General features: G+C 38.4%; 1 protein-coding gene across 1 annotated transcript in view; it reads left to right on the top strand.

Moving 5' to 3' along the window:
• LOC135703288 (neural-cadherin-like) overlaps positions 1-13,919 on the top strand; it is a 101,631-nt gene extending 87,712 nt beyond the window's left edge. Inside the window, exon 3 of the mRNA XM_065224462.1 lies at positions 13,798-13,919. Within this exon, the coding sequence (XP_065080534.1) occupies positions 13,798-13,913 (116 nt within the window). The 3' untranslated portion in view covers positions 13,914-13,919. The remainder of the gene's footprint in view (positions 1-13,797) is intronic.
• The last annotated feature ends 4,748 nt before the right edge of the window (positions 13,920-18,667 follow it).

Genomic DNA, 18,667 nt, shown 5'->3' with positions numbered 1-18,667 from the left:
TCTCAGGATGCAACCAAATGAGCTCATATTTCGTGACAATTATCAGAATCATCAGTAATCGATTGTGCTACGTGGAGTTAAAAAATGATGATAAAAGCACACAGAAAAAATATTCTATAAGTAAATTTAATTTTTCATGAATTTTCCAGAGCTTCTTGGAAATACTTTCAAACAATCACTAGCTTTCGAAATGTTCTCTGGACTCAACAAAAAAGCGAAAGCGAAAGCTTGCTCGAAACAATCGGTAAACTTTCTCCGTTTACTACTTACATACGTACAATTTCATTACCCCACCGCTAACAACCGATCGCAAACACTTCCACAAACATTCATCTTGCTTCAGAGCGACGGGGCTTACGGGCGTAAGTTTAATTTAATTTATTTTTATTTGCTAAACTTTGCCTTCCCTGTTGCAACCTGCCGGTTTATTCCCAAACCAAAAAAGCGTACTTTCTGTTTCTTCGTTTCGAAATTGGTTTACTTTCTGCAGTGGAAAACATTCCGGAAAAGTATCCCTGGTTCCCATGTGTATTAATGCACTGCAGCAGTACCGCAAAATGGCACACGCTACTCCCGCAAACCCCTAGTCTATGTATCCAAGTTATAAACTTAGGTTATACAACCAATCCCGTATCCACCTGTACGTCGGTTTGCTATCGATCTTAGGGAAGATAAGTTTTCCCCATCCATTTGATAAATTCATCACTTCTTTGCTGGCAGCTTGGATCATGGACTTGAGAGGAAATGACGTTTTAATCTGTTCTTTAATAATTGATTTCGGGAATGGACAAAATTTCACCAATGGACATAAATAATCCATCATACCATACTCCATTTATGGCCGACATGTGGCTAGGGGTTGTGAGTGGCAAATAGATGGCGCCCAGACGCGTGGCGAGACAGAGCGCAGAGTAGCATTAAATTACGACCATACACACCGGTAGGTAGTCCATAAATAACTCACGGCTACCCTAACCCCCTGCAGTTCTGAAAGTGCAATACCTGGGTGCTCTACTTCCATTCATACCATAGATGCATCACTGCGCGCTGCTGGTTTGATAGTAGCCGGCCCCCAAGCAACTGCATTGGCAGTGGAACACTGCTGCTGCAGGTACTAAATCTATTATTTAAATTATGACAAAAACTTATTTTATTAGATTTTATGATTTATTTCCTGGACGTGAGCCGGAGCTGATATGGTATTAGAGATGCTTGCTGATGAGAGTGCGCTGCCGTCTGGAATCTGGAATGCCCGTTGGGAAGATTTGTTTTTGATTGGTTTTTTTTTTCAGGTAAAATGGTGCTATGTGGGGTTGGATGTTCAACGCAGGGTGCACCAAATGGTTATGGTTTTGTCATAGATTGATGATTTTCCACATGAATCCTTTTTTCCTATATATTCGAATGGTATTTCATATTTGAATTGCAATCTACTATTGTTGCTAGCGGCGCCGGTGGTGTAGTGGTAAGCATGATTACCTCTCACCCCAGCAGGCCTGGGTTCGATCCCAGTCGGCGCCGCCGGGATGTTCTGTGGCATAACATCTCTAATCATGCTTTCCTTCGGAAGGGAAGTAAAGCCGTTGGTCCCCGGTTCATGAGTTGATGAGTCGATAGGTAGGGTCCAGGTGTGGGAGCTGCCTTCCTGGCGTCGGTAGCATTGGTGCTCAGCACGGAAAACAAGATCGACGGAAAACAAACCAAGGAAAAAAAACTATTTTTGCTATTTAGAAGATTGCGTGAAGCTAATACAACTTACGTTGTTGGCCGTCATCGCTCTGAATTATTTCGTAAAAACTCTTCGGTGTTTTTTTTTCGGTACCTATTTATAGGTTTATTATAATTCAACTGAAAATCATTGCTTTAATGAAAAAACAAAAACACATTACACTTATAACTAATCTACAATCAAACGCTCGATTGGAATCCAGCAGGACATATTGCACCTGAAATACTGGAATAGTGCAAGAATTGATCGTTGTCAAAAGCACATTTCTTGCGTGAAATTCTGACAACAACAAAATTAGTTTGCCCTTAGTTTGGCTACACCTACATCTGGCACACATGCATCACAATCATTTTATAGTTTATCATAGACTTAAATCCTATTCACACTGTTCATATAACGAGCACGGCATAGTGTGAGCGATCGTTGCGTATTTGGCACGTAAATACTTCTCGCGTAACCTTTGAAAAGAGCCTATAAACTTTTGTAAACAGCACTTGAAGTCAGAGAAAGTTTGCTGAAATTTTCAAAAAATTACTGATCCTTCCTGAAGCTTGCAGAATTTTCGTGGTGTTCTTAAAAAATGTCTGGATGTTTCAAAACATTCCAGAAGTCCTTTAAAACATTTGAAAAAAATTCGCAGAATTTTTGCTTTTGTTCTGTAAACGTTGATGAATTTATTCATGTTTTAAAAAATTCTGTAAATGTCAAAACAGTTGTGAAGAACCCGTTGATGTTCTGGGAACTCCATCAAAGTTTTTAAATGTTGTGGGAGCTCTGCAGAAATTTGGGAAACACTTTTTAGGTCCTTGTTTCTCCAATGAAGCTTGGAAAGTTTCTCTAACATTCAAGGATTTTAGAATTTTAAGATTTTTTTCCTAAAATTATTGGAATTTTCCTCATGTACTGGGAAAAACTTTTCGAAAGTTCATCCCTGAAATATTGGGATGAAGCTTCCTGGAGTTCTGAGATGAACTTCTCTCAAGTTCTGGGAAGAACTTCTCTTATGTTCTGGAATGAACTTCCCTCAAGTTCTGAGAAGGACATCCTTAAAATGTTGGGAAGAATTTTTCTGCAGTTTTGTGAGGAACTTTTCTGTAGTTCTATGAAGAAGTTTCCCTAGCAGCACGCTTGATGCAAACCGGTTGAGGCAACCTATTTAAGTCACAGTCAATTTGCTGCAAGTTCCTGCCACAACTTTGTGCTGCTTGGCTTCTGAAGTTTTGAGAAGAAATTCCCTCAAGTTCTGGGATGTAATTTCCTCAAGTTCTGGGATAAGCCTCCCTGAAGTTCCAAAAAAAAAAACAGAAATCGCATAATAATAACAGACATAAAGAGAGAGAGAAAGATTAGTAATTCCCATTTAATTTCACTACCTTATTTGCTTATGCTTGACAGATATGCGTATCTCGTCTGCAATGTGCAGACTACTTCAATGTCTTGTGCTAATACTCGACTCATCATTGAAAAGAAATTAAAATTTGCCTTATATGGCCTCCACTTTGTACGTATAACCCAGTTTTTGTGCATTCGATACGATTTGTTTGTTTGTACATATATTTGTATTTTATAGAAACAACTTTGAACATACGTGTATTCTGGGGTCAACATCCCTGAAGTCATGAGAAAATTTTCCTTAAATTTCTAGGATCTACTTTTTGTTTTCCGTCGATCTTGTTTTCCGAGCTGAGCACCAATGCTACCGAAGACTGGGAGGCAGTTCCCACACCTGGACGCTACCTATCGAGCCACCAACTCATGAACCGGGGACCAACGGCTTTACTTCCCTTCCGAAGGAAGACGTGATCAGAGATGTTATGCCTCAGGCGGTGCCGACTGGGATTGAACCCAGGCCTGCTGGGGTGAGAGATCATCAAGCTTACCCCTACACCACCGGCGTCGCTATCTACGAAGTACTTCCTTAAAGTTTTCTGAAGAATTTTTTTTAAGTTCTTGGAAGAATTTCATCTCAAGTTGTAATTCAGGGAAATAGTTCCCTGAACTTGTAGGAAGCAATTTTCAGAGGTTCTGGGTAGAAATACCATGAAGTTTTGAGAAACACTTCCCTCAAGTTCTAGGAAGATTTTGTTTGAGTTCTGAGACAAAACTTTTCTGTGTCGTATGCGTAATAATGTTTGAACCCTTAAACACTGTAGAAACAAAAAAAAAAACACATAATTTATTAATTTATTTTTAAGAACATAAAACTATGTTAATCATCGATAAAATTCCCATTTTCCGCAATTGTGGCCTCAACACGCTTCCGGAATGCTCGTTAAGTTCTGATAATATAGTCCGGATCCATATCTCTCCAGGCGCGGGTCAATGTTTGTCTGAGGCTTGGTGTACTGGAGTGGCACAGGCCTTTTATGACGCGCCACATTGCATGATCCAAGGGGTTAAGATTGGGGCTGGATAACGGCCAGATATCTTTCGGCCAGAACGGCAGATGTTCCTTCTGCCAATTCTGCGTGTGGTTCGAGGTGTGGCATGGTACCCCGTCTGCATTCAGCTCCGGGTTATATTTGTCCGTAAAACACGGAAGGACATACTTACTAAGAATGCCGAAATACACCTCCGTATTCACTTTATCCCCTTCAGGAATGGTGCAAACATTGTCACGCATAGGTAGTTCTAGAATGAACTTCCCTATAGGACTGGGTAGAACTTCGCTAAAGTTCTGGGAAGAACTTTTTTTTCCTCTGTTCGGGACCTAACACCACTGCGACCAGTAATTTGATCTATTGTAGTATACCCCGTGTCCTTAGTTTAGTGCATGTTGTATTACTCCATCACTACTGAGAAATGATGAAGTATTCGATTTTTTTACAGTTGTCATTCTTGCATTTATCGCAAGGATCCGACTCTAATTGAAATGTCCCGCTATTTATACTAGGAATACACTCCAAAGGCGCGCCCCCTTGTCAGTCAAAATTGGATTCCTTAGCAACAACATTAAGGAATGACACCGATAATGACCAAGCATCAGAACCCTAGTCTTAACCACTTCAAACTAGGGAACAACGGATAGAAGATTAGGAATCACATAGATAAAGACTCACTAACTCATGTTTTCCTTGTTTCAAGATCATCCTCGGTGGACAAAGCCGAGACTTGTCACTATCAACCAGGCATAAAAAGTAACAAGGACTAAGATGTGTTCCTTTGAATACTGAAAAATCCTGTTACCCTAGTTTGAAGTAGTCGGGACTAGGAATCGATGATAGATCTTACATCCCGTAACGTACCACGAAAAGGTGATCTATACCCACGTTACGGGGCAGGAAGAACTTACCTGACGAAATTGGAATTTTTGTTTTCTTATGTTCTGGAAATAAACTTCCCTAAAGCTCTTGGAAGAACTTTGCTGTAGTTTTGGAAAGAACGTCCCTAAATTTTATGGAAAAACTTTTCTGAAGTTCTGGAAAAAAAACTTCTCTGGAGCTCTGGGAAGAGCATTTCTGAAGCTCTAGGAAGAGCATTTCTTAAGCTCTGAGAATAATTTTTAGAAGTTCTGGATAAAACTTCCCTTAAGTTTTTGGAAGAACATCTCTGAAGATCTGGATAAAACATCCCTGGAGTTCTGGGAAGAACTTTTCTGTGGTTCTGAGGAGCACATCCCTAAAGCTCCGGGAAGAATTTCTTTGAAGTTTTGAGAAGAACTATTCTGAAGTTTCGGGAAAAACTTTCTTGATATTCAAAGAAAAGCATCCATAAATTTCTGAAAAGAATTTCCCTGGAGTTCTGGGAAAAACTTTTGTGAAATTCTGGGAAGAACTTCCCTTCTGTCATTGGAAAAAAAAACTTGCCTCAAGTTGTGGATAGCATTTTGCTACAGTTCTAGGAAGAACTTTCCCGAAGTTTATTTCAGGATATGTTTTCAAGTCTTCAGGTTTATCGGGTTTTATTCTGAAGATTTTTCAGGTGTCCAGGAATTCACAAAGCGTCTCTCAAATATTCACCCATGATAACAGTATGATCAGAAATTATTTTAAAAACCTATAGGCGATGAAAGATTTCTCTGAAATCCTCAGGATATTTTTTCAATTTTTCAGCTTTATCAAGCATTATGTTGAAGATCTTCAACTGTCCAACAATTTAATTCAAGTTTCTCTGATTTTCACATGATACCAGGTTGATCAAAAATTACATAAAAACCCAATATATGATAATACGAAGTCCTCAGGATTGTTTTTTTTTCCAATGCCTCAGATTGATGATTGTTTAAAGTTTTTTAAGGTTCGCAGACTTCCCTGTTACTTGCAGAGATTTCCTTAAGTTCGCTGAATTTTCCTTGTGAAAGCTTATTCTACTGAAGTTCTAAAAATTCGAAAAATATAGCAATTTTTATACATTATCTGATAGAGCTTCGTTTTCTGAGCACTACGATATTTTTATCAATCCCGTAGATATTCAACTCGATTTTTAAATCAAGATTTAAATTTTTGATCGATTGCACTAAATCTATTCGTTGACAATTCGCTCCCATACAAAGTCCCGCCGAAGGGCGCTAAGATGGTGATTTTTGCTAATGTAATCGTACTTATTTAAAATAGTTCCAGTGTACCAAAATTGATGAAATTTTGGATTTCGGTTCCGTTTTTAATGCAGATGACGAATATGTATTTACCTCAATACCCCTAAACAACCCAATTTCCCAGAAATTCGCATTGTTTCGCAAATTTCCATGAAGCTCGCAGATATTCTATAGTTTAGTACAATCTTGTAAAGTTTTATATAGTTTACAGACTTCTTTAAAGTTCCCATATTTCCCTGATGTTCCCAGACTTCCCTGAACTTCCCAGAGTTTTCCTGAAATTTGCAGAATTTTCCTGAAGTTTACAGAGTTTTCCAAAAATATAATGAGCTTCCTGAAGCTCACAGAATTTTATTGGAGTTAATATAAATTTTCTGAATGTTTTAAATCTTTCCAAAAGTTTATTAAAATGTTCAGAAGTTTTAGGAATAATCCTTAAGCTCCCGGAAGTTTGATTCATTTCCATGAAGTTGCCAGAATTTTTCTAAAATTTTCTCCAGTCTCCCGTCGAAGGCCTAAGGTTGTTTAGTTCACTAGACTTGAAGTAAACTAAATAAAAATCATTAGAAATCCCGTTGCGCGAATCGCCAGGACGAGTTTTAAATTTTCATTTTGATTACTTAGACTGGCTCAACTCCACGTAGTTTTGTTATTTCAGCTTTGATCTGATCCAGGGATTCATTATTAGGCTGACCTTTCAAGCTAACCTTAAACCGACGATCTGTGTTGGTGTCGTAACTTACGACTCGTAAGTGAAAAATTGGTGCCGCTTTTCAGTAGAATACGTGAGAAGTCGTTTGAAACCGTCCAAGGTTTCAGTATATGGAATTCACCCCGACGACCAATTTAAAGTGAACACTTGAATTTAACGAAGTTCAAAAGTTCCGTGCAAAGAACATGAAAATCGGAAGTGGTTATCACAATATGGAGGACTTTTTCCTTCTTGGCATTAAACCAGGAATGATTAATCGAATTTTTCCTGGATGATGAATACCCAAGTAACCATAGGCACGTTATTTCGCCTTTTTGGCTATATACAGCTGAACATCGGCTATACCAGAGTTTGTAAGTTCTGATAAGGCCCGTATATAGCCAAAAAGGCGAAATAAGGTGCCTATGGTTACTTGGGTAATTCTCCTCATCCGTGAGCAAATCAAAGTGGGATCAAGTTGCCCTTTTATTTTGCGTTTAGACATGGCGTCTATGGTGGCAGAAGAAAGTTAACTATAAGATTACTACGGATTACTATACTGCCATTTTCAGCATAATTCAAGACCAACAATCGAAATGGCCTTAACTCCATTTTGTAAACAAACCTTGTAAGGCCATTTGCTCGCGAACCGAAACCTTCATTCGCAAACCTAAACCACAATCGGGGAGAGGAGAATTCCCCCTACCTTTTCATTATGTTGGTTTGCCTTGGCGGCCTTCGGTTCGCGAGAAAATGGTCTTACAAGGTTTGTTTACAAAATGGAGTTAAGGCCATTTCAATTGTTGGTCTTGAATTGTCCCATTTGTAAAACAGCAAGCTGAGAAAAACGCTATTGAAGATTTTTTCTCTATGCACTGAAAATAAAATTTCGTTTATACAACGAAATCGCTCGTTTGTTCTACGAATTTATTAGTTGTTTTTTGCAACGAAATGGATTTGTACATTGTATGAAGCTAGTTTCGTTAGAACTGCCACACTCGCTATCGCTACACCCAATCAGCGGGCCACAAGTGTTGGTTGTGGAAACTGAAAAATGTGTGTTAGTGAGGATGGGTAAAAATAACTTCATCATTGGAAGGAATAAATTTAACAAAAAAATAAAAATAAGCTTCAGACCGGACTCGACTCATGAACTTTGCGATCGTCAGATTTGTGCTTTATCCATCGCTCTATCTGTGCTATGAGTTTTTTTTTAAATTTGTATGGACCGTGGCTAATTGTCAACCCACCCCCCTACACCCCTCAACTGTCTACGTAGTTTATGAACAGCTCCAAACAAGAATCGAAAAAGGAATAATGTGTACAGGTTCACAGGGAATTTCTGTTTAAATTTGTTGTATCTTTAGGTAGCAGTAACAATTCTTTCAGCAAAAAGCAAATAGATCCGCACGGCAAGAGGGCACGATGCGTCTTAATATTTATCGCTCTCCGTAGGCTCCTGAGTGACTTACTGCTCACAAAATTAGGAAAACTATCATCATAGGTATGCTCTGGTAAGCACTACCCAAGTAACCAACAAGCTCGCTAATCGCCCTTTTTCAAATTTAATGCTTATAATATTTTAAAGCCCTATAACAACCTTATTTTGCAGAAAAGGCGATTAGAGGACTATTAACGGGCTTGGTGGTTACTTGGGTATGCTCATGATAGTCGGGAAAATTTCTACAGCTCGACCGTATCACAAATCTAACCCACCGCCTTCGGCATGCCGTGTCCTTTATGACTATCGGGGGGTCGCAAGCTGAATGGAAATGTGGGACGTTGAACCAAGGACAAACAATCTTAGACCTGAGAATCTGGAGGACCAAATTTAAGCTATTGAGGTGAGAAACGAATAGCAATATTGGCTTAGATTCAGGATCAGTCAAGAAAATGTTCTGACCCAGACGAAATCGAGTTCCTGTACACAGATAAAGTACTAGAATCATCGAAGATTGGGAGACCAGGGCTTCACATTTACTTTGAAGATTTCAAATTAAAAAAAAAATCTGGCTGCAATTTTTAAAACACTTGAATGGATTCCCAGGTTAAATATGCTGCGGAAGCAAGTCAACGAACCTTTTGTTTTCATTCAATAGAGCTCTGTAACTAAAGGTTCTATTTGAGGAACACTTTTCATCCTGCACAAACAGAAACACGAATTTGCCTTCCGGCTGTTCTTTTGTCACAATATTTCCCTGTACTCGCAAAATAATAACATAATAAGGTTTTTAATCATAGCAGGTTCTGCACAGCTATTCCACCATTTGCATCATTTGCACTCTATTCCATTTTCACCCGCTTATCAAAGGATAGTACGAACGCGCTCCGTCTGTGAAGCACCGCGAAGGGGAAAAAATCCTTTTATGTAACTTTCAAAACATGTTAAATCCAGCATGAAATAGGTTCAGCAAATTGTGCCGTGTACTGCATCAGTAGCATCAACAGTCGAAATGAGTTTTTTCTTCATGTTGGCTACTAGGTAGTTACCGTAAAACGGGGTAGCTTTGATAGTTTTTTTTTAAGTATATTCTTAATATTTTTTTAAGACAGTTAATGTACCAATGTCAAATACCGTAAAACGGGGTATCTTTGATAATGCGGCTAACTTTGATACTATTATATAATGACTAAATTAACCTTCTGCACTATTTCCAAATTGGAAACATTGGTTCCATTTTGTAGCTTAGGGTATTACCTTTGATAAAGTATAGAATTTGTACATAGTATGTGCTACATATTTCCTAAATATTTTAAAAAATAATAAATTTTCTTGTTTTTCGCCTGTTTGAAAAGGCTCTCATCAAATAAATTTCTGAATCAAATTTAAAACTGTGTTCTTATTGCTTATGATATTTCTGATTAAATCATTATTCAAAGTTCCATATTTTTTCAACATTAATCGAGTATTGTCAAAGTAACCCAAAAAAAACTGATGTCGGTCACAAGACAAAAAAAAAAGTACAAATGCAATAATTTCTGTTAAACATATAACTAACGAATTGACTCTACGATCTTCAGTACTTGTTAAAAAAATAAAATTTGAAAAACAAATATTCAGAATCTACTTAAAAAAAACTATCAAAGTAACCCCGTTTCACGACAATGAGGATCCTAGAGCCTACACGCAGGCAAAAGAACGTAAGAAGTCCATAAGAAACACTTATGAATTTTAGCCACAAGAAATCAGTATGAATTTCATTGATTTGCCTTATGAAAAATAATGTTGGCAAAAAAATAATAAACCGGAGCAGACTGGAACCGAACCATGGACGTTGAGATTACGGAGCTCGTGTGTTGCCAATCGTCTTTCAACGCTTAAGAAAATGGAATGGTTAAAGGCGTATAATAGCTACGTTATGTTAGACGAAAATCTTTCATAAGTCGCGATTATGAAATTCATATTTGTCGTTCATAAGTCGAGTTTTATGAAATTCTTAAGTCTATTTGCCTCAGTGTATTCGTAATTCAAATGTTCAAAGGAAACTATTGCACTTGAATTATTTTTTTTTGTCTTGTGACAGAACATCGCTTTAGAAAAACATGCGTGAATTACGCACAATAGCTCAAGAAATATTAATCTTCGAACAAGTAGGGGAAATGGCTCTAATGTTGGCCTATGGATCAAAGATTGGGCTTATCGCTAAAAATCTGCTATTTATCAATTTTATCTAGATAAACGCGTCATTTGGACGGTATCAATGGATATTTTTGTTCGCTATTGAAAATTTACTCGATTGCTAAAGGGGACTAAGTATAGGCCCAAATTAGGGGCATTTAGACCGACATTGCATCCATTTCCCCTATAAAATCAGAAAGTCATAAGCAATAAGAGAACCACATTTAAATTTGTGATGGCTTTATCGGAATTCTTTTCATAAATGATTCTGTGAGTGCCTTCCTTAGCTCAGACGGTAAAGGCGCAGCTACAAAGCAAGCCCATGCTGGAGGTTGCTGGGTTCAATTCTCGGTCCGGTCTAGGAATTTTTCGGGTTGGAAAATTTCTCGGCTTTCCTGGGCATATAGAATGGCTGTACTTGCCGCACAATTATACTAATGCAAAAATGGCACAGGCATCGAGAGCTCTCAATAAATAACTTTGGGAGTGCATCTAGAACACTAAGTTGAGGGCACGCTAACATGAGATAAAAATTAAGCTTGACATGCGAAGAAGAAGAAGATGAAGTTGAGTGCCTTTTCAATCAGGCGAAAAACAAGAAAATATATATAATTTTTCCAATGTTTCCAATTTGGAAATAGCGCATTATCAAAGATACCCCATTTTACGGTACTTCTTTTAGCAGCGGTAGGTAGGATACATTTGAAATCGTACTTCTCTGCTGGAGTAGAGCGTTCCCGGTCGCAAACGGTTGACGCAAAGAGCACCGAAATGTGCACCCAAATCAAACGAAAAATGCAGGAAATGCAATTAAATACTAAGGATGTGCTTGTACTGACGTTCTTATATCTTCTTTACACACCTGTATGATAATCTTGCATTGCCCGGTTTGGTGTTCCTGCTGATTTTAATTTTCCATCATCTTGAACTCATCGCGCTGGCCTGACGTCGGTCTGAAGCAGTAGGATTAACAGCATTTCCCTCCTGTCCGTCGGGATCCACTTTATTTAGTGTGCACGTGTGTATGATGCGCTCTCACCGCCGAGACGAACGACGGTTCAGTCAGACAGGATTATATCATGGACGGTGTGTTGTTGCATTCTTCCTCTCTGCTGAACCCTTGTGGAGCGGATATGATACTACACACCGGGGAAGTAGTAATTTTGATCTCCGCCAGACTACGTTATCGTGCTATATTGCCCGAGGGAGGAAACTGAACAACTGGTGTTGCGAAGGATTTTGCATGGTCTGCACTACGGCTGGTTCCGTGTAGGTGGAGATTTCCTTTAACAAACAGCACGGTAAATATGCTCACCTCGGATGCAACTGTTCGGTACTGAGTGCTGATGTGTATTTGGCTCCGGATTGCTAAGGGAATATAAACCAGCATCAAACCAACTTCATTAGATATGTTTTAAGTGTAGCGTAAATCCTTTTTATAGGCAGCCTCGTGGACCTCTTGTAGGTACTATAGATAGGGTAAAGTGGTCTATTATGGACCCCTTAGTATATGTTTTAACGTTTTACCGATGACATCATATCTAGAACACTGCCAACTGCGCCAGAATCCAAGCGACAGATACAGTAGCGCTGCGCTTGAGCAACGCATAAAAAAATGAGCAAATACACAAAACTTTCTTCTGAGGATGTAATCTTTGCTATCAAATTCGTTCGAGGCGTTTACCTTTGAGCGGCAGATGACGCAATTGTATCTGTGTCATAGCGTTTGTGTGAGAAAATGGAAAAGTTTCCAGCCTTCTTGATTTGTTGTCTTCGCTTTTACGCTATATTAATGCACCCAATCAAATTTATCTTTCATCAAATGTTAGGTTCGATTTATTACATCTTCTGCATATGTTGCATACAACAAATGGATTGCACAAAATCTGCGTTACAAATTGCAGTTACTATTAACCTTTTATGGATTATCCGGGATCCATTACAGGATTGTTTACATCCCATGAAGGATCGTCTAGAATAAAAAATACATTAAACATAAGAATTTAGCTTATAATTAAGGTAGAAACAATAGATGGTGTTGAATGACATTTAATTCAGTCCAAAAACAGACTAAAATGCCTCATGCCTTTTGTCAAATTGTCATCTTAAACAATCTGTCCAGGAAACATTCAAATTTCAAACCCTAATTTGGACTCTTTGTTTAATTGGCAGCTCCTGCCGAGTTTTACATTAAACTGTATTTTCTCCATGTTTCAAATAGTATTTGACTAATGTTTTCCCTGTATCCGATGAAGATGAGCTGCCAAAGACGCCTTCCGATGGAATTTACTGGTAAATCTAACCATATTTTTTTAACTGTTCGTGGTCCTCTATGGAGAAACGGTCCATAAAATGCAAATTTACCCTAATTGTGTGCATATTTCAAATTTGGTTGGCGCTGTTGCCTCGTATGATGTTGATGATGATAAACCGCTCCTGTTCCAATGGTGAAGGATCGAGTAATTCCGAGAATTTGATAATGAAATTGAGTGTAAATCATAATGCTTTCAACCTACATACGTCATGACGCGGGCGTGGTTGGGGGAGGATGATGTTCTTTTGAAACGACTCCGTTTCTACTCTTCCATCCCGACACTTCTAATTGAAGAACTATATAGTATTCAATTTACGAAGCCCTGAAACCCCAAACTTGCCAACTAAAATATTACGTGAACAAATGGCCCGAAGCGAACCTTTGGTGGTTTCATTGTATAGTGGAAGAGTGTACAGCTCGGAAAATCTCATAACAACTTCAGGGAAGCGAGAAAATCAACTTCTCCTCTTGCTCTCCCGGTTTGTTGGAGTTTTCGTTCCTTTAGTGCGAGTAGCTACAGCGAGAGAGACAGGGAAAAGGTAGAAAAATATGCCACAAGGTTTATGTACAAAATCCAATTACATTAACTACATTTTGTTACTTTTCGCCGTTGTTGGTGCTTCGAAAGTGGAAGCAGGTTGGTTGCGAAGTCACCGACAGGGAACAAATGTCAGGGCTTTTAGCTTTCTGCTTGCTGACGTGTGGTTCTGACAGCTTCTTCGTCGCTCCCGGCTGTTTGACTTGTAATGGGTGGTGGTGGGTTTTCACCTAGCTTTGCTGGCTTTAATCTTGGTTGTTGTCGAAATTCTGCTTCTTTGTGTTCATACGGTCTGCCGTTTAAGAAATTTAGTTTCTGAAAATATTGCTACAACTTATTTATCCATTGCATTCGTTTTCTTTTTCGTTTCAGGTAATACTATCGGTGTAATAAGAATATCGAAACGATATGGTTCCGTAAGTAGCTCTCAGGGAGGATACAATTCTCATTTCATCGGCGTAACAAAATATACAAAGTTAAGTTCCTAACAATATGTGTGGCCGAACGAACAATCCGTAATGAATTACGTGGAGTTTAGAGTTAAGTGCTTGTTTTCAAATAGCTCATTTCAAGTGTAGACTTCTCTATTTTGAAAGACTGCCTAGAAAATCCATTGAAAAAATAAAACAAATATTGAATAATTCATGCTTCAAGAAGTATAACTAATACGAAAACTAAACAAAAATTTTAATTGAAATATGTTTACGGCATTTTAGACAATATGAGTTAAATTTTCCAGAACCCTTGACTCAACAAAATTTTAAAGCTTTGTTTAGCATAACCTTTCAGTACTCGCACCAACTTTTGTAACACAAACACTCACGCGATGTACAACAATATATTATGTTCACCTTGAAGGTATTTTTTGAAACCTGATCCTGATAGTCTCGAAAATATTCTTTAAGTATTGGTCTATTGCACATGGGTATTAAATTTCATGAAATACGTTTAGTTTCTCGTTGAGCGAGTTCGAAAGTCAGTAGGTGTTTACTTTATTTTTTCGTGTTTTACTTTGTACGAATACTTCAAGGTTAAACTAGCTGCACACATCAATGATTACTAATCAGTAACTGATCAAAATCAGTTTTTTGGGAACCGTGTTTACTTCTTCATCCCCAGAAAAATCACAGTAGGGAGATTTTGTCCGAATTTATACGTTCATTGGATCAGCAATCACCTTGAAAAGTGAAGTAATCATAGTTTTGAACTAAATACTAGACAACGATAAGGCAGTTAATGATATCACGATCTTCTGCTCAGTAAGTAAAAACGGTTGCCATTAGAACACTGAGCACCTCATATTACTGCAAATCTCTACGACACCTTGATTGTGTTCAAACTCGGTGACGAAGACAACGGTTTAACTGAAAATTAAAAATCAGTTGTAAAACGACAACACCGAATGCATTCATATCGAATTACGTATTCGGAACGATGTTTGGATGTTTGGTTTGGTTCCTATATTTAAGAGACTGTATTCAGAAGTTGCTTAGTTTAACGGCTTTCTCAGTCTTAAACACTTTAACGAGTACGATGTAGTCTGCCCGACGGGTTGTGGCCTTTTTAAAGAGACAATATTTTGCATTGAAAAAGGCCACAACCCATGGACGAATCGTCGGGTAGATTACATCGTAGTCGTTAAAGTGTTTAAGACTGAGAAAGCCGTTAAACTACTTTAATAATTTTAAGTGCCATATCCGAACGATATCCCATAAATAGTTTGCGTGATATCCTGAACACGTCGTTGAAGAAATTAACCATACAAATTTAATTCTTCGTCGCCCACTGGTCACCATACCCGGTCAAACTCCAGACGAATCTATAACCGTACTACCGTTGATTATTGACAGTAAACTTAGCTGGAATTTACATAGAGAGCAGGTTGTTAATAAGGCAATAAATGCTCTTTGGATAAGTAAGAAAACTTTTGGTAGGAAATAGGGCCTGAAACCAAAAATGATCCACTGGATTTATTTGACGATTTTAAGACCCGGAAAAATCGGCTCAGAAGAAGGTGGGAGACTGCAAACACTTTCTACTCTCTCAATAACTGGTGCGATGAACAGCACACTAGATGCTCTACTTTATCTGCTTCCGTTGCATAAATTTATCCAATTAGAAGCTGAAAGGAGTGCTTTAAGGGTTCAACGAACAAAGTCCTTCTTTGAAGGTGATCTTGGAGGACACCTTAGTATTTAAAAAATTTTTGATAATGATTCTCTCGCGTTAAAAAATGAAGACTGGATGGAGAAAAAATATAATTTCGATCGTTTATACAATGCAGCGGAATTTGATTGTAATGTTTGGGAAAGTGGGGGACCAAACAGCAGTCCAGGTTCAACTGTTTTTTTTATACAGACGGTTCAAGATTGAACAATCGTGTTTGAGCAGGGGTAACTGGTCCATGGATAGATATCTCAATATCAATGGGCTACTGGCCAACCGTGTCCCAACTATAAATTCAAGCAATTCTTGAATGCTCTGTTATATGCTTGCGCAGAAATTATAAACATTCGAATATATGCATTATGTCTGATAGTCAAGCAGCAATAAATGCTTTAAAATCAGCAACATTCAATTCAAAACTTGTATGGGAATGTGCAATGTCACTTCAGAAATTGGCCTGTCAAAACCAAGTTAACCTATATTGGGTTCCTGGCCACTGTGGAATTGAAGGGAATGAAAAAGCCGACACGTTGGCCAGGCAAGGACTAGAACCATTCTGTGGAGTTTATGCTTGTTCTCTTAAAATGGAGATCAAGAAATGGAAAAAAATGAAAGAGGAGACCAATTGGAACAACACTTCCATTGCTAGGCAGTCGAAAAGGTTCATAATTCCAAACATTTCAATGACTAGCCAAAATCTTGAATTATCAAAGAAAGATCTCAGTGTCTATACTGGTTTGATAACAGGACATTGTCCATGTTAATATCATTTGAAGTTAATAGGAAAACTTCAAGAGGATATGTGTCGATTCTGTGGCATAGAAAATGAAGACTCTGAACACCTGCTATGCTCTTGTGCAGCAATCTTTAATAAAAGGCGTATTTTTCTGGATAAGGGGCTGGCAGAACCATTTGATATTTGGAATGTTGGTTCCATTCAAGTAGTACATTTCATTTGAAATGTAATACCTGGCTGGGAAAATGCTTTTAGTCAGTCTATGTCGGTCGCTTCACAAAATAGTGATACGACATAACTGATAAAGCAATATAAAAACGGGGAATATCACAATAGATCAAAATAATGGTCGCAGTGATGAATATACCCAACACAAAAAAAAAACCGTTCATACTGGCGACAACGCTCTGATGAGACAACGAAACCTCACCCCAAGCTCTTCCCCTGATCCTATCCTTCAATAATGTACCTCTCTAACCTTGGGTAAGCCGCGAGTATTCGGCCCAATAGACATAGATATAAGTGAATTTTGTCAAAAACAATGAACAATTAACTAAGGCTCCGTAAAGCTAACGCGATTGAGCCTTCGAAATAAACAAACTAAATAAAAAATAATTGGGGTAAGCATTTCTCCTCAAGCAGGACTGTCATCTGATCACTCAATGTGCGCAATGTACTGATTTTTTTTAAATGACAGTTCTCGTGTTGCGCGAGTAATAAACAAAGTGAACATGAAACAGGCAGACAGAGAAGACAGACACACACCCAGAAATAACGAAAGCTCAATGTGTAGTCATCGCTCTGACGGCTCCGACGCAAAGAGCGCCACTCAGTGTAAAATTCTTCTTCGTTATGCTCTTCTTCATCTCCTATGTATGCAGTCGTGGTAAGCAAATTCTGCAATGAATTCAAAGAAAACATTAGCGCTTGTTGTATTATATTCACTCCCTGCACCGCACGGAGTGTACCGCTCATTGTGTGGATCGCTTTCCACAGATAAGTTGGAAAAGAGTGTGCGAAGGAAATGGGAGAACCACACACTCTTTATCGAGTGTTGTGAGATGCATGCACAAAGTTGATTTGCTAACGCTCTGAGGTGCTTTTCAGCCCTGCCCTCAAGTCCCAGTCGTCACCATTATTAATGTATTCAGCAGGAAAAACTTTTTAAATTAAATTCATAATTGAAGATCAAGTACAACTCTTGATAAATCTTCACATTTCGAAAAAGAAGTGTAAATTTCTATCACTATGATGCACATAAATGGAGCGCCACACAAGTTAACATTCTAGATCGTGTAAATTTATTAGAAATTTCATGAAATATTCAAAATATTGTATGCAACCATTCATCTGTGTAAGCAACATTTCTTGCAAGTTACTAGTTTACGTGAAAAAGAATTTAAATGCTTGAATTTTTGCATGCTGTGTTGTTCTTGATTTAGACTTGGATGAAAATCTCAAATATTTGGATTTTTTTCGAATCATTCATTCTGCAAAACTTTAAGGTATATCATATGCTTAATATATTAATTTATGCCGTCTTTTTATTTGTAATACTTATCAGAGGACTTCAAGGGTTTTTTCTTTGGTTTGTTTTCCGTCGATCTTGTTTTCCGTCGATCTTGTTTTCCGTGTACTGAGTACCAATGCTACCGATGCCAGGGAGGCAGCTCCCACAACTGGATCCTACCTATCAAAACTCCAAAAGTTAGTTAGGATTTTTTAAAAGTTCAGAGATCTTTCTAGATAAGTCTAGAAGAGTTTCCAATGCTGGAAACGACGATCGTAGACGGAGGATTGAGTTTGGCGACTGACTTTGGACTGAAAGAGCAATCGATCGTTCCTCCAGATCTTCAATTAGGAAATCGTCGTTGGAGATTTGCTGAAGCCAGGGAGGGCCGTGCCACCAGAGGTCAGTTTCCAACAGTTGAGTAGGCAGCATTCCACGCGAAATAATATCTGCGGGGTTTTCTAATCCGGAAACGTGTCCCCAAAGTCCATGTGTTGTCAGGTGCTGGATTTCAGAGACTCTGTTGGCTACAAATGTCTTCCAGCGTGAAGAAGTCGCTGCCAACCAATGTAGCACAATGGTTGAATCGACCCAAAAGAAGGATTTGAGGTTCAATTTCAGACTTTGTTGTACTTTCTGGAAGAGGTGGCTCAGTATCAATGCACCGGAGAGTTCATGGCGTGGAAGACTAAGTTTCTTCTGCTTCTTACTATTTCCCAGAGGAGCGACCTTCGAATTAGAAGTGAGGAGATGAACAGAGATTTCCCCACAGGAAGATACTGCACGTAAATAAATGCAGGCTCCGTACGCACGTAAAGAAGCGTCGCTGA

This window comes from Ochlerotatus camptorhynchus, unplaced genomic scaffold (assembly GCF_037179485.1).
Source record: "Ochlerotatus camptorhynchus isolate MF236.1 unplaced genomic scaffold, CSIRO-AGI_Acam_v1.1 ptg000211l, whole genome shotgun sequence".
In the NCBI taxonomy this organism is placed as follows: Eukaryota; Metazoa; Arthropoda; class Insecta; order Diptera; family Culicidae; genus Ochlerotatus; species Ochlerotatus camptorhynchus.
The sequence above is the reverse complement of the archived record's forward strand: the minus strand, read 5'-3'. Positions and strand labels throughout refer to the sequence as shown.